At 34.5% G+C, this 22,530-nt stretch overlaps 1 protein-coding gene across 1 annotated transcript in view; it reads left to right on the plus strand.

Moving 5' to 3' along the window:
• Window positions 1–22,530, plus strand: part of LOC150079438 (activating signal cointegrator 1 complex subunit 2) — a 167,230-nt gene that overhangs the window by 34,199 nt on the left and 110,501 nt on the right. Inside the window, exons 5-6 of the mRNA XM_090383069.1 lie at window positions 8,897–9,011; window positions 20,354–20,551. Coding sequence (XP_090239195.1) covers window positions 8,897–9,011; window positions 20,354–20,551 — 313 coding nt within the window. The remainder of the gene's footprint in view (window positions 1–8,896; window positions 9,012–20,353; window positions 20,552–22,530) is intronic.

Raw genomic sequence — 22,530 nt, forward strand, 5'->3', positions numbered from 1 at the left:
TCTTGAAATTAGGCCTCCAGACCTGTATACAGTACTCTAGGTGCTGTCTGACCATTGCCTTATACAAGGGAATAATCATCTCCTTATCCCTGCTAGAAAAATTCCAATATATCATCGACAATACACCATGAGCTACTCTTGCAGCCCGTCTGCACTGCTCAGAATACTTCATATCTGCCTGCACAACCACCCCCAGGTCCCTTTCATTCTCTACTACTGTCATTGTAGTACCACAGAGTTGATATGTTGCTCTGGGGTTGCTGTTTCCCATATGTAGTACTTTACATTTGTCAATGTTAAACTTCAGTTGCCACCTCTCAGCCCATCTGCTCAACCTTTCTAGATCCTGTTGCAGTAGCATAGTGTCAGCAGTGTCCTTGACAACCCTGCCAACCTTTGTATCGTCTGCAAACTTGGACGTTAAGCTTGATATATCATCATCAATATCATTTATAAATACAGAAAACAATAATGGACCCAATACTGAACCCTGAGGGACTCCACTAATAACATTAGTCCACGATGAGCAATGTCCATTGATTACCACTCTGTCTTCTCCCCCTCAACCACCCCTTTATCCATAGCAGCAATTTGCCTCCAATGCCACACTGCTCCAATTTGTGCAGCAGTCTTCCATGTGCAACAGTATCAAAAGCCTTTCTAAGATCCAAGTATATAATATCAAAGTTATTCCCTGCATCCAGTTCTTTTGTGACTGCATCATAGTATCCAATCAAATTGGTCAGGCAAGACTTTCCCTTAACAAAACCATGCTGTGTCTGAGCTATAACTGAAGTCTTGTCTAGATGATCCTGCAGTGCTTCCTTGACCAGTGCCTCCATTAATTTTCCAGGAACAGAAGTTAAACTCACAGGTCTATAATTACTTGTGTCGCCCTTTGATCCTCCTTTGTGAATTGGGGTCACATTTGTACATGTCCAGTCCATGGGTACTTCCCCTGAGTCCAAGGAAGCTCTCATAATTATGGCTAAGGGTTTGCTTACTTCCTTTGCTGCTTCCTTTAATATAACTGGATAGATCCCATCCACCCCAGGTGCCTTTCTTGTATTTATCTTCAACAATTTCTCCTCCACTTTACTCTCAGTTATTACAAGATTATCTAGCTTACTGCCAGAGTTGAATACACCTCTGGCATTCCCCTCCCTGAATAACTCGTCATGTGTGAATGTCGATGCAAAATATTCATTCAGTTTGTTAGCTACCTGAGCAGGATCATCAACAGTTGACCCATCAATATCAAGTGGACCAATCTGATTCATCCCCTTCCTTCTAGAGTTTACATAATTAAAGAACTGTTTGCTGTTTTTCTTTGCATCCCTTGCCAAAGATTTCTCGTAATCTGCCTTCGCCTGCCTAACCTCCTTTGTAACTTGGTTACAGATCAACTCGTATCTATCATAGGGCTTCTGTGTCACGTGTTAATTTGTATGTATCCCATGCATTTTTCTTCTCTGCCATATGTCTCATTAGTTCATCTGACATCCACTTAGGCCTAAACCTTGAACAATATTTCTTAATTGGTATGTAAAGCCTAGTAGCTTCCAAGATAAGTTCTTTGAATGCTTCCCATTTTGAATTTGCTGTTGGTAACATCATCAGTTGGTCCCACTGTATAGAATTTAAATACTGTCTCAGTCCATCGTAGTCGCCTTTACAAAAGCAATAACCCTTCCCTTTACCCCTAATGGTAGTTACCTCTTTGAGTAAATCCCACTTCAGCACACTGTGATCACTGCCACCTAGTGGTTCATTTACCTGCAGATTCTTAATGCATGAAGAATCACTACTGATAATCAAATCAACTTGTCTCATAATCCTGGAGATTTCAGTGAACAGTAGAAAATTCTTAATTTCTGCTAGCAATACTAGAAATACAATTTTAACCACTCCAAGTAGTACTGGTTTTCAGAAGATATATCAAGTGTAAATTTTAATTTGCATTAAAATTTAAGAGAAGGTAAAAAAATATATATATATATAAAGGATCAATGATTATAGATGCCATTAATATAATACAATAGCTGTATTTTATACATAGATGACTTCCAATGCTATTAAAAAACAAAGAATAACAATTCTTAAACAACTTGGACAGTTATGATTAACTGTCGAAGTTGTTTAAGAAATGTGTTAGAAAAGTTTGCATAAATATTTTCTGCACAAAATGAATCACCTTATTCAAAGTAGGAATTTCACAGTTCTCTCTCTCTCTCTCTCTCTCTCTTGAAATAGATTCAGTTTAATTTGTCTGTGGCATATAAATGCTGGTCAAAAGCCATGGTGTATAAATAGAGGCCAAAGCATTAGAAATCTCTAATTCTTGAAAAGAATAGGTACATGATATTCCCAAATGAAAGGGAGAAAGTTCTAGATTGGATTATAATTGTTGGTGCATTACAAATAGTAATGCACCAACAATTAATCCAATTTGGTGCCATGATTTCACAGACCAGTTTGCAGAGTGTCCAGAGCTGTCATATGAAAGTAAATAAAATCCGGAAAACCGAGAAGCAAAACTTCCTCTTAGAACCTTTGTTTCCATTTCTAAGAGGTTAAAAAACAAAATCCTCCTAATACAAATTTTTACCCTTTCAAAGGGTCTTGTTTCAAGGGATGTTGATATGTATAATGGATAGAATTCTGTTTAAAAAATTGTTAAAGTTTGTTGAAATGAATGTCCAGCTCTTAATAAGGAGTTAATTTTCTTCAATTCAAATACATATTGTAGAGAATAATGTAGCTTATTGACTTCAAGAATGAAGTTCACATCAGTGCTTGTGTAGGTTAATCAGTCTACAGTATCATCAGTTTTAGTGTTGCCGTATGATGCAACCTGTCAGGAAGATTTTACAAGTTGCCAGTGTCATCACATCCTGTCATCCATGTCTGAATTAGTTATTTGCTCAGTTTTCAGCAGAGACATTTATAATTGTTTTCATCAGCCTCATTCCTTCCCGTGGTTTGTAACTGCATTATTGTTGTTAACATTCATTGCTTTTGCATTAAAATTTTGTTTGTGTTTTGTTTGTAGATGTATTTTAAAGTCTTCATTTTTGCAATAGCATAGGTGCCAACTCTCCAGCATTTTGATGGAGAATCCATCTTTTTTACTCAGTTTGTGACCTTGTCCTTCTCACCATCATAATATAGTTACAAAGAGTTTCTCTGTATTCTTTTTTACAAAAAAAAATTAGTAAAACTGCATTAAAATTGGAATTTAAAAAAAAAAATTCTGTCAATTTTCAATAGTGCAAATTTTTGTTTCAGGAAATTTTTGAAATATAACAAATTACTCTGCCATGCTTGGCATTTTAATAATTCTTTATAATAATACCAAGTGTGATAATATTCGCTCAGGTGAGAAAAACAGAAACTGAATTGTTCTTTTCTTTCTGGTGAAGCTTTGGAAATGCTCTTGATAGACAAGTCAGGGCCACTATTATGAATGAAACTTTGATTCAACATTTCTGAACAGGACAAAGTCTCAACAGTATCTTTCTTAAAGCATTCAAAATCACTTGTCTAACAGAAAATCCAAAACCAAAATCCACAGACAGAGAAACCTTCGGTAAGCTAATGTTTGAAAGCATACTATACTAATAAACACATCCTGTATTTGTATTTTAATATAAAATGTATATTTATATTGTCGGTGAAATTTAATTTCTAGTACATATGGACTTTAAAAAAACTCTTCCTGCTTTTTCTGAAAAATCTTTAATGTTTTGGCCCAAAAAATCTGTTTTTCTCCTTACTTACAATTAACTGACCTCCAGCTTTTTTTAAGTCAAGAGTTGGAAGCTGTACATTAGATCCTTCTGTCATAAACCAGATTTCTCTTGAATTAATTTTATTAGCAAGTATTCGCATGAAAATATTTTTTATTTATTTTCTTAAGTGAGATTTCTGTGAGGCTGTGCACATTGCTAAGATAACAGATATGTATTGCTATACAGTCTTACCAATAATAACCATTGCTGCTCGTGTGAGCTATATAAGTGTTTTTGTTTGTTTGTTATTTGGTTTTTAGGAGCATTAGCAACTAAGGCCATATTGCTCCGGGGATATGCGGTAGTCATTCCCTGACCTTTCCGCATCCGCCGTATTTGGTGGGCACAGGCTTGAACCCCGGTCTAATCAAGAAGCATGTGCTATGCACTGCTGCTCCTGCCCACCTGGCTACAGAGGCACCGCTATATAAGTGTACAAATTTCACGTATGAAATTATTTCAAGAGTGCATGATGTTTAAAATTAAAACCACTACTATAAATAAACTGAAATTTGTATTGCATTACAATTAACCCTTTCACACATTCATTAGGTCTGTTTTGAAGGTCGCTTCAAATAATTTATGAGTTGTTTTGATAATTTTGGCTTTTTATTTTTGACAATTTCACTCTAATTTTGGGCAAATAAAGTCAAATATAAGAATATATTAATATTTAAAGACATTTATGTACAAAGTTTTTATTTTTATGGAACTTAATTTCTATGAAAAACTCGCTCTATGCAGTCCGCCACTGTCAGACAGAAATTTACTGTCTACCTTCCATACATATCTGGGAAACTCACTCACAAAAGCATTAAGCATCATTCAAATATATTATATTCGGTGGGCATACAGGTTACTATGATAGTACAAATCAATCCATGTGGACTACTATCAGCTTCCCGTTCACTGTTTTTCTCCATGCTCTCCTGTAAGAACTGTAACTCTGGTCAGAGTAAGCCATATTTCTAATGCTTTCTTGACATCAATCTACAGGCACTCCTCTACTTACATACAAACGACTTACATACAAAGCTTCTCAAAATTAATAAAAAATACTGTATATCAAAAATATATTGGCAATTTTGAACCACAAGCACAAAGTACTAAAATCAGCTGCTGTGTACAGTGGATCCCTGCTTTACAATATCAGTCCATTCCAGAGACACCATCAAATTGTGAAAATATTGTAATGTGAACCCAATAACACATTGTTTTTTGGTAATTCATTCCAAACACTTCGGAAGTTGAAATTTTCACTATTTATCTCTCTAAGCTATTTATCTCTCTAAAAGGTCATTTTTATAATGGAAATTGTATTAGTTTTATGTAAATTTATGTCAAATAAGCAGAACACAAAAATACTTTTAACTAAAGGACGCAAAAACAAAACTTGTGCTCAACACGTTTACAAATGCTGCTGCTGGCTGAGAGGAAGGCTATGCTGTCCAGTTGGAGACAATTGTAAGCCCGTCGTAAAGTGAAATAAGTAGGTGCCAGTTAACATGATCACTAGAATCAGCCACTTTATAGAATCAAATTTCAAAAAACCAATCCAAACCATTAAAATGCACTACACTTTCATCGTTTATTGCCATGTTTGGTTATAAGAATCAGTTTTGAATGCATTCGTGATATTTTCTAAAGCACATTTCCCATTTCTGGAGGTCACTACCATAAAATAATAAAACAATTTGCAGTTTCTGGTTTATTGGGTTTTTTCTGTTAGTGCAGTCTATTATAAACAGATAGTAAACTCGATCTTATTGCATTTGCGTTAATACCAATAACTGGAATTCTGTGGGTGTTTTTACATTATTATAGTGAAATGTGTTTCCCTTTCACTGAAATCTTCAATCGTATAAAAAACATAAATAAATTTTCAGAATCTTCTCTTCATTTCTATTTTTTAAACTTTCTAACTTGTTACTCTGTATCTCACTTGCACATATTGTGTTAGTTGCAGTTTGTGCATGCCATGTTCTTTGTTATTGATTGCTTATCTCTTTTATTGATTTAAATTTTACAACCCAAAAAAAATGTCGGTGAACAGAAATATCAATTAGTTGTTATGTACATATTACGGTATTAATTAAGCTATGTACATAAGCGTAACTTTATTTTTATTTTGCTAACCTGTGGGAAACATTCTTCCAATTTTCACATATCATTTAATTTTGTTAATTGGTAAGGTAATAATGTGTAAATTTTTACTTTGTCTTTACTTTTATAGTCTGTGGTTAATATTCCTCCTATTTTCACTTATTATAATCTCTGTTTAATAGAATTAAAATTCAATTCACAAACATGATCACAATGACTGGCACTTACTGCATATTGTATAGTGAATGGTATTTTATTATGGAAAGTCCACCGTAAAGTGATTTGATCATACAGTGAACCAATCGTAAAGTGGGGGTCCACTGCGTCAGTTGCCGCGTCACCCACTGCTTGTCTGTTCCTGATCCCTCAGTTTTTTGTTCTTTGTTCAGAGTAGGAGCAGCATTTTTTCTGTTACAAAATATGTTATTTCCCTAACATGGCCCCAAAGTGAAAAGGAAGTGAGAGCAGTGGTAAGCAGCAGTCTATTACAGTGGAAATGAAACTAGACATTATAAAATGAGTGGAAAAGGGTGAAAAGCAGGCTGATGTAGCACGTGTATTTGACTTGAGTTGTGTTAACAGTAGAGCCTTTAACAGCTCTACCACGAACACAATTTTCCAGGACAAAAAGCAAATTCTTGAACATGTAAAGCATTCTATGCCAATGCAGCTGACAATAAGTAAGAAAAGAAGTCCAGTAATTGAAGAAATGGAGAAACTTTTAAGTATGAAAGATAAGCAACAAAAACGAATCCCTTGTAGCGTACAGCTCATTCAAGAAGTTTATTTGAAGACATGAGTAAACATAGTGAGAGTGCTGCTGAAGAGACCTTTAATGCAAGTCATAGATGGTTCAAACACTTCAAGGCACAAACAAATCTGATGCACATTAAAGTGAGTAGTGCGGCAGTGATGAGGAAGCTGCCAAACAATATCCAGAGTCCTTGTGGAACATTATTGTTAATGAGGATTACAAGCCAGAACAGATCTTTAATGTAGATGACCTTGGCTTGTTTTGGGAAAAAATACCTGATCGCACGTATATTATGAAGGAGGAAAAGAAAATGCCCGGGTACAAGGCAACAAAGGACCGGCTAACCCTGCTGCTGGGGAGAAATGCTGCTGGTGACTTCAAACTGAAACTACTGTTAGTGTACCATGCAATAAATCCAAGGGCGTTTGCATGCAAAGGCATTATCAAAGCTTCACTTCTAGTCATTTGGATGTCTAACTTTAAGGCCTGGGTTACTCTAGAAATCTTCAAGGAATGGTTCTACAAACATGTCATACTGCAAGTAGAAAAGTACTTGCTGAAAACAACCTTCCATTCAAGATCCTGTTAGTACTGGACATTGCTTCTGGCCATCCACCTCACCTGGATGATTTTACCATAGATTTTCATTCTATGGTAAAATGGTGTACCTGCCTCCTAATACCATCTCCCTCTTACAGCCAATGGATCAGAGGGTTGTTGCTACATTTAAGGCTTATTACACAAGAAGAACTTTTAAGGAAGCCTTAAGTGGAATGAAATATGACATCTACAACCCAATCAAGAATATAGATGCTGCCTGGCATGAGATAATATTATCAGATATGAATGGAATCTATTAGAAACTCATCCCACAATTTGCTCATGACTTTCGTACATTTGAAGAGGTAGAGTGGAGTTCGGAAAACAGTTGGATCTCGAGATGAAGTATGTAAGTGTGCTTACCAATGTTGGAAAGCCACTCTCAGGAGCTGACCAACAAGGATCTCATCAAACTTGAAAAATAGACACCGCAGGAGGCCACTTAAGAGGAAGAAGTTGTTGAAAAAAATTTCACCTGCAAGCAGCTAGCTGAAGCTTTTTCTTTAATAGATAAAGCACTATCATCTTTCGAGGTTCAAGATCCTAACATTGAGAGGTTAACCAAAGTGTCAGCAGGTGTAAACAGTACCATTCCTGCTACAAACTAATCTATGAAGAGAAGAAGAAAACTGCAGTTTAAAATCCATCAGTTTTTCACGAAACTGGAAGTGAACATATGGCATCCACAGGTGGTACCACAACCAGTCAGTCTACTCCCAGATAACCAGAATCATTGTCATTGAAAATTTATGATCCTCCATCTGCATGACACCGACAATAATGTGAGCAAATTAAACTCTTGTTTATTTTTGTTCTTGTATATTGTACCTTGTTTATATGCTATACAGTACTGTTTCCAGATATTAGAATAAATTATTTTTGAATAAATACTGTACTCTACATTATTATTCATTGTGTGTTTTTTCGGCCTCATTTAACTCCGTTACAAATTGTAAAATTTTGTAAACAATACTGTGCATACAGCCTGGTGAAGTTTGTTGGGGGTTATAATCTCAGTTAGTTGTACTGTACTGTACTGTACATGTGTTTAGTGTCTACAAGACCAAAGTTGGACTTGCATTCTAAACAGACTTACGTACTGAAAAAAAAAAAAAAAAAATTAAGTACGTAAGTTGAGGAGTGCTGGTACTTTCCTTTGATCTTACTCTGTGTTAAAATCTCTCTCTTTTCAAATATCTCTTTTTCCCATTGTTTCTATATGCCCATACCATCTAAGTTTGCTTCACTTTCTCTGGATTTATGTAAGAGGGTTATTCATAGCTGAGACTTGAGCTGAAAGATTGCTGTGGACTGATCAATTAGCATTTTAAAGTGCTAATTAAATAATTCATTGTTTTGAGGTGGTGTTTTTTTTTACCTTGTCAGCATTTTTACTTTTAGCAATTTGATTGCTAAAAGTAAAAAATCCCTTGTTCCAGAGCTTTGTGGATTCTGTGACACAACCTAATAGTATCACAGAAACCTAATTAGAACCATACATTGGTAGCCCAATACTATGCTGACTGACTTTTCTGTTTTTGAAGATTGTTCATTATTCTATCTACCTCCTGTGCAAAATCATTTTGATATTAATTTGTTATTGCGCTTCTATATATGTGTGTTATTTATCTGTCTTTTATTTTCATAGGTATTACGATATTTCTGAGTTAGAAATGACAGCAGAAATGAAACATTCCTTGCAGAAAGTTCATAAGCTTGTCTTTTTAGTTTTTCTCAGAATGGCCACATATAAAGAATCCAAAGTAAGTCTCATTTAAGGTGACCTTTTATTTGGATTAATGTGTTTTGTAATTATTTTCTTTTTATTTGATTATTAAACAACCAGACAATGCATATCTATCAGCTTTTAGATATGAGTGGCACTACTGCTACTTCTTTGGGTTTTCCACATCATGGAAAGTGTGTTTCTTTTCAAATGAAAAGAAACACATTTCAAATTTTGTATGTTTTGACAGGTGTACATACTTGATTATGTTGGGTTCCTTTTAATTAAGATTTATCTCTTTTTTTTTTTTTTTTTTTTTTGTCAGTATGTCTTTGTAAGTAACATTTATAATCATTTTGGCCTTTTACATGTATTAATAAATATTAAATAAATACAGAGCTTTTTGGAGCAAAGATGTTAAGAGTGCAGAAATTTTTTTATTAGCAAGTACTGTATAATCAAACAAAAAAAATTTAAATACTTTTAAAACATAAAAACAAAGCAAATAAATTTAAAATGCATTTTAATGCATTTCATAATGACATACATGATTTTCCATTTGTGTTTCCATATGATTAATAACTAGTTGAATCCCCCCCCCCCAAATGACTGAATTACCATATATTTCACTGTAGAGAAATTTTTATTTATGAATTGTTGAATTTATGAACCTATAAGAGAAGCATTTTGTTAAGAAAAATCAGTGTTACATATATGGGAAGGTCGAATCAAAAATGGTTGAAACAAATTAAATTTTAAAAATATATATTTTTTATTGAAATTCTGCTGGTGATTCCTTTTCAGTGTACTCCAATGGAATTCAATACACTTGGCTCATCTTCCATTTTCTGAATATTTCAGAGAAGCAATTATATGGGATAACATTTAAGATACCTTAAGTAACATTTATTGGCTCGGTGTGTGATGGAAAATGGAACCTCTTAATTCATCCTTCTGCATAGGAATAGAAAAGGGTCACAAGTCAAGGTCTGGCCTATAGGGGATGGGAAACTGTTTTCATCATAGTGTTTCCTCAAAAGTTGAGGCTGTGTTCACCCTTGCATTGCCATGATCCACTAGCTGTTCGGACATTTTCAAATCAGGATATTTCTGGTCCACTTTCTGATTTCATTTTAGAAGTTTACAGTAATATTGTCCAAATACAGTATATTTTTCTGCAGTATGAGAGTAAATAATGCCTTTCCTATCAAAAGATAGGAAATGCATTATTTGCACTCATACTGTGTCAAAACATCATGCACATTTATCCTTTTCTTTAGCAGAGATGTGTTATGCCTGCACAGTTGTAGTGGTGGGGTCCAGGAATCATCTTCAGTGATTAGTAAAATTAGTCTCAATGTTTTTGATCATCCCCGTGTACAGTATATTTTGTATATTTTTTTATTAAAAATTCTGCTTAAAAAGTCGTTTTTCTGATGTTGGCAGTTGTTTTTGAGGTGAAAACAGTGTCAACTTTAATCTGCTTTTGTTTGGGAATAAAGATTTGAGGGATCCAACGTGAACCAACAGAATGTTCCTTCAAAATGCTTTGTGCATTCTCATGCATAATACCCAGGGCCTGTACAAGTTTTCTGGCTATAATTTTCCTGTTGTCAAGGATGATAGCAGATGCTGTTTCAGTAGTCACCGTAGTTGTTGATGGACATCCTGGGATAGGGTCATGTTCTTTGTTAGTTCTTCCATTTTTGTATTACTTATACCATCCATATACAGTAGATTTAGATGGCATAAGCAGCAGATTCTCCTTAAAGTAGTTGATCTAGGTCTCAGCAGATTCTCCTTAGACTTTTTCAAATCTTCTGTTTCTGCTGTTGTAATTTTGTTCACGAGGACACAGAATTTTACCTTAGCTTGCTGTTCATTCATTATTTCCCTTGTGAGTGTGTTATCCTTATTGGAATTTGATGCTAGTTTTCAGAAATTATTGCAAACCTGCTGCATCATCATCATCAGCCATTTTCAGTCCACTGCACGATGAAAGCCTCTCCAGCAACCAACTTTCCAGTTCCTTCTGTTTTGTGCAATGGCCATCCATTTACTGCCCACAAACTCTTGAATTTCATCTGTCCATCTCTGTTGTTATCTTCCTGGTTTTCTTTTAGCTCCTCTTGGGGGTACCATTCTGTTATTTTCTTAGTCTATCTGTCATCATGTCTTTGAGCTATGTGTCCTGCCCAAGTCTATTTCATTTCTCTAATTTTGATAAAAATGTCCTTGAGTTTGCTGCCTGATCCATGTGTTTCTCTTCTTATCCAACAGTCTGATTCCTAATATAATTTGCCATTGTTCTCTGTTTAGAGAACAATGTGTAGTTTTTTTCTTCTGTGTAGTTTCCATCTTCTCTTCCATTCTTTTGGGGAGTATACTTTGGTTCATTATTTTATGTTTCAGACAAATCAGAATATTGCTCCTCAGTATGAGACTATATTTCCTGAATGCTAACCACCAAAATTTATTCTTCTCTTGACTTCCAGCCATTATCATTATTACAGCTAATGACTTTTCCAAGATAAGTATATGAATCCACCTTTTCAATTTTTGCTCCTTCAATGATTATATCCCTTCCTGTGGTATACTTGTTCATCATTACTTTTGTTTTAATCATATATATTTTTAGTCTAAAATCCTTACTAACTCTGCATAACCGATTTAAGATTTTCCTCTTAATTCTCCGGGATCACTGCTTGTGATCACAATTTCATCTGCAAATTGTAAATAGTTTAGGTACTCTCCATTCACATTGACTCCTTTCTATGACCAGTTCAATCTTCTGAACGCTTCTTCAAGGGCAGCAGTAAACTTTGAAGATATTGTGTCTCTTTGTCGAACTCCTTTCTCAATTTTAAATTTGTCTTTTACTGTCTTTGTCTATCTAATAAAGGAGGTAGTGTTTTCATATATTTTCTTTAAAATCCTAATGAATGGGATGTCTATGCCTTGTCTTTCCTTTGCTTGAAATATTGCCTTATGCTTTATGGAGTCAAATGCCAGGCATAATGGCATTTTATATTCATTTGCTTTCTCCATTAGCTGTGATATTACATGAAGGTGATCCATAGTTGAGAATCCTGTCCTAAAGCCAGCTTGCTCTGCTGATTTTTGTGATTGAATTGCCCCATCTTTAAACATTCTAAACCACTTGTGAGCTGTGCTATATGGAAGTGTAGATTCACCATAAGCCACTTTAATATTTCATATGCTTTAGCTAATGTTTTATTGAGATGGAAACAAAATTTGAGAGCAGCATACTGTTCCTTGCATGTTGTGTCCATTGTTGCATAGGCTAAACTGAACAGCCATAATTTTGACCGACTGCCAAGGTCACACCATGCACATGAGTCAGCTGCGCAGTTGCTATGTGATGTAGCTTGGCTTGGTCTTAAATTCTGCATCTCAGCTAGAAATAGCAAGCACTATGGTTGTTTATGAAAAAATATGATTATTCTTTATTGAATAGCCTGTGTACAAGGAGCATTTGAAAAATTTGAGGCCTGAGTATGACTGGGTAGTGGTACAGTATTAACAGTTTCTATGCTCCATATATAACACCTTCAAATAGTAACCCAACAATTTTCATGTAGTTTAAATAATGTCTTTTTTTAATTTCAGGTCCTGAAGTCAACAAAGTTGGGTGAGTGAGGAAAGATGGAGAAAATCAGTCATCATGCAGTCATCTAATATTGGGAAAAAGATTTACACCAAAGGCAGTTTATGGGGATATGGTTAGAATGTTTGGGAAGGGTGCCTCTTCCTCCATGATTGAGAAGAGGGCAGCAGAATTTAAACAAGGAAGGGAGAACCTGGAAAATGACTCATGCTGTGGAAGACCTGCATTATCCATCATTCCAGAAGTTGTTGACAGTGTGCATGATCTGGCGATGAGCGATCGACGAGTGACAATTTGGTATGTTGCCAGCATCTTGAGCATCTCATCTGAGTGTGTGTACCACATTAATATCATATCCTTCTATAAAAACAGTATTAGCATGATGGGTCCCAAAGTTGTTGACAGCAGATAAAAAATGCATAAGAATTGTCGATTCAAGTGAACATTTGCAGTTTTCAAGCAGATCCAGAAAATTTCCTTGCAAGGTTTGTAGCCGTGGATGAGACATGGGTCCATCACTTTCAGCCAGAAACAGAGGAGCAGTCCAGACAGTGGAAACAGCTCTTCCCCTTCCTCCAAAGAAAGCCAAGTCAATTCCTTCTGCTGGCAAGGTGATGGCATCAGTTTTTTGGGATGCTGTTGGAGTGTTGCTTGTGGATTTTCTTCAGAGAGGCAAGACAGTCAGGATCATTTATGCAGAGCTTGAAGTGTTTGCCTGAAAACATCAAAGACAAATGCCAAGGAAAATTCAGAAAAAGAGTCTTGTTCCACTAGGACAGCACACCTGCTTACAAGTCTGTTATTGCCGTGGCCTTGGCGCATTATAGCCTTAGTAGCTAATGCGCCAATAAAATCAAAACCAATCCAATCCAATCTGCTATTGCCATGGCTGCACTGCATGAGTGCAGTTTTGAAATCTTTGACCATTCTCCATATTCACCAATCTAGTACCATTGGACTTTCACCTACTTCCTAATTTGAAGAAATATCTGGCTGGCATCCATTTTCCCACTGACAGTGACATCATTGTTGCAGTGGATGCATTCCTGGAGCCCCAGGAATGGAAAGCAATGCTTTGCAGAATTGGTGGCAACAGTGTATTGCCTCTAAAGGAGACTATGTTGAGAATCCTGTCCTAAAGCCAGCTTGCTCTGCTGATTTTTGTGATTTCCAGACTTCTTATTACCAGACTTCTCAAATAAACCCTTCATACTCAGGCTACAAACTCTTCAAATACCCGTTTTCCATATACATACATATCAGAAAAATGTACATATTATGATGTTTAAAATCATATCACAATGTGTGTGTATAGTGTTTAAAATAATGTAATTTTTTGTGGGTCAGTACAACAGAAAACTGTTCCCTTTTTGAGGCACATTTCACATTTGTGTGGACATTCTCTTTCCATTACAGAGCCTTCAGAGTTTTGACAATAGCCCAGGAGATTTTCACACATCTACCAATATAATTAAAACCATTCCACAAAGCATTTTGTTTAATATTTCCTATGGACTGGTGGTAAAAATTAGTGACCACAATTTCTGAATTTTATATGAAGTAAATACAGTTCCTGCTGCTAATGACAGCAGTGTGCAACTTTTAAAAGACTTGCCAGTAGGTGATGTAATTAAACAACTATTACTGTTTGTCCATATAGTATATTACTACAGATTTATATAAAATGAAGAAAAGCTCTAATGGGAAAAATTCACTTTTCTTCAGTAATTTACACATTCACCAGTAATGATTCATTCATTCATTTATAGAATGAATTTAATTAAGTCTACAGCATAAATCTGATGTCACATAATTGTAACTGCAATTAAAATTATGCATTCATTTGTGTAATTGCCAGATGGTATTAACAAATGATACTGATTAACAGGTAAGCATAACCGACCATGAAATCACACATTAAACTTGATTGATGGACATGATGATTCAGACTGTAGTGGGAAAGTAGGTTGCAGATAGCTTTTTCACAATCTGTTACTCAGCTAAACTTATTGCTGGTTTCAAATGTTTCCACATTGCATAAAGGTGTGGTGCTACATGGATTTTATTATAAATATCATACCCACCTACTCCAATGAGTAAAGTGACTAGAATCCTTGCCAAATTAAGAACAAATTGCTAAACTTATTGCTGGTTTCAATGTTTGTACATTGCATAAAGGAGTGGTGCAATAAGAAAACATTGGACTATATAGTCCTTGCCATATTAAGAACAGCAAAACTGAATGAGATTGGATTTGGGTGCACTTATTTTTAGATCTGAATAAGCTAGCGAGTTTTTGGTAAATTGTGGGACCCCTAAATTTTATATTATAGTATAGTTTTTATCATGCTGATCGCAAAGTTGTGTTCAGTTTTTAAATCAAGAAAGTATTTCAGAAGTTCCACTTGGGTTTATAAACACTTGTTACTAATATCAGTCATAATGATACTTGTTACTAGTATCATTGCAGGTAAGCTTTTATTTTTTGTGGTAATACCAAATACAAATAATGCTCTAAATATTTTAATTATTTTATACATTGGCAATTTTGACCTATTAAATCAGGGTAGTAAGCATTCAATTATGATAATTAACATGAGTTTCTTTTCAATTTTATGTTGAACAGTATTGCTGTTCTAAATAAAATTGTAAAGAAGAATATTTTAAGAAATACTTCATATTATAGAGTATATCACATCATAGTGTGGTATACTGTGATTTCTTGTAATTTTCAAATAAATATTTGACTAAAATTTTATTGAAAATACCATAACTCAAGGTAGCTCGATCACGAATATTGTAACTCAAGGTAGCTTGATCATGAATCCTGTAACTCAAGGTAGCTTGATCAAATAATGATCATGAAATTGTTGTATTGATTGTGACATATTCAGAACTATCTATAGAAGGTTACAATAGTGTCACATGCCTGAAGAAAGCAAACAATACCTTGGAAGGAATTAAATCAGGAGACTAATCAGACACTCGGGTCTTGTGCATTTGGATGTATGTAGGGAACACTAGGGGCAGTTGTCGATCCCACAAAAAGTTGTAATTCTGGTTGTATCAATTGTCAGAGAAACAGGAAATATGTTGTGTAATAATGATAGGTGGAATAGAACCAGTGTATGTCTGCCGGGGGCTAAGATTAATTTAATAGAAATGTTATCTCTTAAGGTAACGAAAGGAGATAGTTATTCATGTAGGTACTAACGATATTAAACTTTGATTCTGTCTGACTAATCCAAATATAGGATAATATCTGAAACTCAAAGTTATACATCAATATTGAGAAAACATCATTAGATGCTGTAGAGGCAGAAATAGATTTTTTGGAAAACTCTTAGTTTGAGGGAATACATTAATGGCAGTTAAAAGAGGAAGATTAGATTCTTGTGCTACTTTGCCTGTCGTGACATTGCTAACTTGGAAATTAGTGAGAAAAGTACAGAGCTTTCTGGGAATTCTTTTAACTCTGATATAGAAAGACTGTGACTAGTTGTAAGGCCATAGGATTGCATGAAAATGATGGTGAATTACTGAACAGTTATGCAGAAAGTGCTGAAACTAACCTAATAACCAACTGGAAATTCCTGGTGAAAGCCCTACCATAAGCAACTACACAGGATGCATTAGGGTCACATAAACATAAAAGACAGCCTGTTGAATATTATAAATGCAATATATACAAAGGAGAGGAGGGTTTATGCTTTCAATAACCAAGCATATAGGCTGAAGATGTGCATGACCAATAGATAACTATATTGAGTCAGTCTAGTGTGTCAGAAGCATTAGGAAAACAAATGAGAGTACAAGTGTGTTATAGATCAGATGACTGAGATGGATATAATGAACATCTTTGCAGGCAGCTAAAGCAGTTCAGCAAATCAGAATGTCTTATGGGGTGGGGGGAATAATTTTCCAGAGGTTTTTTTTTTTTTTTTTTTATGAAAACCCCAAACACGAAAGGTATCAAAACCTATAGTACTTAGTACCGTGCATGGGTTGAAGGAGAAGTATGGGGGGGGGGATGCCGGAAACTTTACTCTAGAGACTAAACATGGGTTTCACCACTTCAAGCCTCCAATAAGCAAAGTGGTGTTGATTCAAACTGTTGAATCACCCAGCTGGGAGCAGCACATTTTTGGATTTGCCAAATGATTGCTTTTTATATCAGCATGTTAGAGGCATCTCTAACATGCTGATATAAAAAGAAAAGTTTTATGGGAAACATAAACACATGGGAAAGAAATGTTCTCAATATGGTTTTCATCAAGGATTCATCAAATATTAAGCATCTTTGTAATAAAGGAACCACTGGCATGCATTGAACAGTGTATTAATTTGGGTCCATTTATAGAATTAACTACTGTCTGGATTTTGAACTGCTGGTAAAGGAATTTTGTTTTCATAAGGAAGATTGTAATGGTGGATAGACATCTAACTTTTCAGTGGGACCAAATGGCAATTTTAACAAACAAAATTTCTAAATGAGAAGTGTTCAAGAAAGTTATGCTGGAAGCTACCATGCTTTTTATACTAGTAAAAAGATGTTGTTCAAAGTATAGACCTAAATGAATGCTTAAAGAATTGATGACCTTAGTGAAAGAGAAGAAAGATGTATAGGATAATTATAAATTATAATAGGACTAGGAATCCCACAGTAAATACAGTCTTATAAATTTACCCATTGGTGTTGAACATACTATACTAATACAGATTGTGAAAAGTCCTTAGCAAGCATACAAAGAAGGATTGGTTACCTTACCCAGAAACAGTAACAAGGAATTCTTTGCTTATGTTGGCAATAAAAGGAAAATGTTGGCCCAGTTGATATGGTAACAGTATTATTGATGCTTCTGTGCATCCACCTTCATACATAAGGAAATTTTTTAAACTTAGGAGTTTCCATTATAGAGGGATTCCACTGTTTTTATTATGGGATGCCATTTGAGTAGAAAATCAGATCTGATTTTAAAAGTGGTATGAATTCCAGTTTGTACAAGTTGGTGTGCACTGAAGAGTTTGGGTATACACACTTTGTTTTCATATGGTTTCATGTGTGCACAGATGTTTTTACTAAAAGCTTTTGCATGCTGAATTCAGTCTATACTGCTTTTACCAATCTTTTTTGTTGATCTTACATTCATTGAGTACATAAATATGGCATATACATTTAATCTGGGAAAAATTCATTAAAGTTTTCGCAGTGTAAAAGGTTACTGTTTGCATCTGTTGATGCAAACAGTAACCATTATGATGTAAAATTTGTTTATTCCCAAATATCACTAATGTTAAAATGTTAAACAGAATAACAAAGCTTATTATGGTTTCAAACTTTCTTCATGATCCCTGTGGTCTTGAAGAAGAATTAAAATATAATGAATATTAGAAGTTGATAAGATCCCCTTTGAGAAAACTGCACACTTTTCACAGTGGTTTTTCAAAACTCATGAAATTAAAATACTGAAATAATTAAAACCAAAATTCCAAATTGTTGGTTTTTGGATATTGTCTTCAGTTGGTCCAAAAGCCAGTTTGAAATGTAGGAAATAGGCTCTTAGGCCAGCTGCACATGAGATTCAAAAGCCACCCATTTGGTCTATGGTTTTAATTCTTTCAGTGTTTTAATTTGTTCACATTAATGAACTGATTTGTAAAGTTTTCACTTTTGTCAAAGAGGATTATCAACTTCTAGTTTTTAATTGCATTTTAATTCTTTAGATCATTATTTGCATGGAACAAAGGGAAAATCTTAAAACATATAGCATTTCTATGTTGATTAATTATTCATCATGAAATGAGGTTAGTAAAATACAGCATTTTAATTTCATTAATGTTATTACTCTTAAATTATGCATTTGAAACAAGTATAGTAGATTTTTTGGATTACAAGTAGCATAGCAGATGAAAAAGTGTTTCCTTAAAATATCCATCAAACTTTTAATAAAGGAAAAAAATTAACAAAATTATAATCTATTATAGGTCAAGGAAATTAGGGAGAAAAAAAAAGGTCTGTGTGTACCCTGTATGCATGAAAGATATTTTATGTGAAAACATCTTTGATGAAAATGACGTAAATTATGCCACTTTCTAAATGACATCAATGCGGTCACTAGCGTTGATTTGGTAGAGGGTGTGAGCCCGCTACAGTGGGAGGTCAAAGATGTCGTTACCAATTCCGTCCTGTTTGAACTTGTTCCTCATTATCCTTTTCTTGTACTTGTTAAACCAATTCTCTTTCCAAATGTCGGTAGAATCATCACCCATGTTTTATCGTTCCATTTTTTGTTAGATTTTCTATTATGCTGTCGCTTGATAGGTCACATGGTTGGTATATAAGTTACAACAACTGAACTCTCGGACATCAGTTGACGAAGCAAATACCAAGTAGCCTCTTCACTAGTAATTTCGATTACTAGTAAAGATCAACATGATCTTCACTAGTAAGCATTGACATGATCAACGTCAATGAGTTGATCATGTCAATGCTTAATTTTCTTGTAATTTCAATGATGTCAAACTCAGGATACCCATTCATAATTTCGATAATTTTGCATTATAAATTGTTAATCTAGCAATTGGTCTTACTTACGTATTCGACGACATAAGCTGCACAAGAATATTCTTCTGCGATGAATCGAATGTCCATGGTTTGACATTAAAATGCTAAGCACAAAAGGATTGAACGCTAAACACAAAAGGATTAAAACGCTAAACACAAAAATATTTTGACGAAGTTCTCAATTCAGAAAGACTTTTGGTCGAGTAATGCCAGCTCGAAGTAAGTCAATATAATATGATTCAGAATGATTGAAATTTTCTTTAAAGAAGTGATCGATGCTATTATATTCATTGTCCTCTAGATTCTTCCACAATTTCTTGTATTCAGCATTATATTTGACTCATAAAGTGTCTGCTTTTGGCATGAGAATTAAAATCATTGTAGATCATGATGACACAAATGGAGCTTCAAAATTCTAAACTCATAAACAAGTAAAACTGTGTTTTTGAGTTTGGAGTTTGATATTACCACAGGCTTTTGCAGGAGAAATGGACATGAGCTGATTTATCATAGCTATCATTGTGTTCATACCGTTTCCCATAGGTTCTTTAGGAGCATTATTAAGCCACAAAATAATGTGAGCATGTGCACTGCCACAATGTTGAAATTCGATCCATTGAAAATAATGCAGTGGGGCTATAATATATTGTAAAGGCAAGGTATTTTTTCTTGCCCTAATTTTGTTGAACTTTGAAAACTTCTACACTATCAAGCATTCCATGGATATTTCTCATTGCTGATTGTTCATTGGCGATGCCTACTTCCCCACCAATTAGACTCCAAAAAGGATTGGACTATGTTGCAGGGAATGGCATAGATTATAAATAAATAACAATATACTTCTGCATTGCAAAAGTGCTTTTTATTTAAAGTATGTAGTGCAATACTAAGTAACTTGCGAAATACCTGCAGGTTATCAGATCGATGCACTTAGCAAATTTAGTTTGCCCAGTGCTGTGCACAAACTGAGGCTAAGCCTTACTTATGAATATGAATTTAGTGAATCTTGTTAAATTACACAGTATCTATGTATTATGCTTGTAAAATTCTTTATGGAATGTATTAATTTTTTCTTCTCTACTTTATTTCATATAAATTTGAATAATTGCAAAAATCTAAATCTCATTTAATTTGAATTAATTTGTCTTTGTCTTTAAAACTTGATTTTTCCCACTTTTCTCTTTAGTCTGGCCACATTACACCAGAAGTATTTAGTGAACTTATTTATGAATATTATTTGTTTGACATTCCAAAAATAATGGATCTTTGTGTACTTTACCTTCGTGGCAATCAAGCCATACTCCACAAAATGATTAGCAACATATTTATCAACCAACCAGCTTATAATGATGACTTAAAGGAGGCTATTCCTATTATACTTCAAGTAAGAATTTTTTTTTTTTTTGCTGTTAAAAAAAAATAAAAATGCTATTTTTAAAATCAAAACTGCTTTATTGATTATTGCTTTACTTTAAATTTTTATTTTAATTTCTGATTAGGCCTATACAATTTATCGAGTTAGCTTTCGTAGAAATTCTGTTGTTGGTGTCATCAGTTAACAAGACATCTTGTTCAGCATTAGGCTATGACCACAAACATTCATTCATTCACATAAACAGATGCTATAGTTATTCACTAGTTCTAGTGTGGTTGAACACCAGATATGTATGATGTCATATTATGGAATATGGTATATTTAGACAAGTTTATCTCCCCCAAGTTAAATCAAGTTAAATTTCCCATCTCCAGTGGACAACAGCAGTGACACAAGAACTGGGGCTAAGGAGGCTACCAAACCTAGCTGATGACAGAAGACTTGTTTTCACGGCAGACTGGTCACCAGCATTATATCAGAACCCAGTATATGGGACATGTTCATGGCATGTCCTCCCTGCACATCTAAGATCAATGCCAACTTTAGCTGTGTGTTCCAACAGACTTGACTTATTGGGTTTTGCCTACCAAATCAGATGCTTGACAGAATCTAAAGACTCTATGCTGACCTCTGTCAATTTGCTAGAAATGCAGCTAATAGATGCTGTGTGCTTCTACTGCAAGCTCCCAGCTGACATCATCATAACTGTTTAGACTGACCCATTCAACACTTGCCGCTATGCATCTGGCTTTAGAACCTCTAGGCAGTGGATGGACAACTGTCATAATCTCGAGCTGGATTACCTACATTTCTCACCTCCATAGGACTGTGAAGTCTTCCCCTGGGCAAATTCATTATATTGTACCTTTCTGTCATTACAGGATTTTTTTATCATGTCTGTTTCTGTTTTTCTTTGTTTTGCTTATATATACTGTTTTTCCACATATAACATTTTTTCTTTGTAGCATCCATTTACTTTGTAAGCCCCTGACAGCTTGCAGTGATAGGAATAAAGATTGATTTAATTTAATAAAGTTTAATAGAAGAATATACAGGCCAAAAATTGCTTATAAACATCATTTGGAGAATCATTGAGTTGGGTTAGGAATGAAATGGATGAATTTAAATATAATAAATGCAGACATTTGCAAAACACATTAGAAAGAAAGAGCTTATAAACATTTTTAAAATTTATTAAGAAATCTCTGGCTGCCTCCCTCAAAATTACTGGGTATATGCCATTAGCTCCATGAGCCATACTTTCCTTTAGGCTTGAAAAGTTATTTCTGATAAACAGTGATCTGTAATTTCAAATTCACTAATTTCATGTCTCAGCCTTGCTCGCACAGCCTCTCCTCACCATGAAGGGTCTTTTTCGGTAAAGATGGATGTGAAGTACCTATTTATCAGCTGAGTTATCTAAGGCTTTTATATGCCCATTACACAAGGGTCTGATCTGGTTCATTTTCTTTGTATTCAAATACACAAAAAACTTCTTGTTCCCATTCTTTGCTCTCTTAACTAGTGCTTTCTTATCCTCATGCCTTTACCTTTAACTACTGCAACATCTTTCTTCATCTTCCAACTAACAACTGTGTGATTACTACCTGGCAATGTTTCCTGGCAATGATTGTGAGAAATTTTTGTCCCTAAAGTTATCTCTAATATACTGATACAAATAAAAATTCTATAGTTTATTTATATAATACTGTTTTATTCTAGATGTTCATATCTGTGCCATATATTTGATAGGTATGTATTTCTTGTAATAAAATGTTTATTTTTAATATCGGTATCTTTGTTATGCATAATTGTATTTAAAATACAAACTGAAAAAATGTATCAAGATGCCAATGCATTATATAGCATTACAGTTGCAATTGTCTGTAATGCTGATATGTGTTCCTCAGATGTATCAGTTGTAGATACAGAATACACTCAGAACTGTAGGTACTACTGTAGGTACAGGATACTCAGAATAATATTTT

The sequence above is a fragment of the Mastigoproctus giganteus genome, chromosome 10 (genome assembly GCF_048544385.1).
Source record: "Mastigoproctus giganteus isolate SK-2022 chromosome 10, ASM4854438v1, whole genome shotgun sequence".
Lineage (NCBI taxonomy): Eukaryota > Metazoa > Arthropoda > Arachnida > Uropygi > Thelyphonidae > Mastigoproctus > Mastigoproctus giganteus.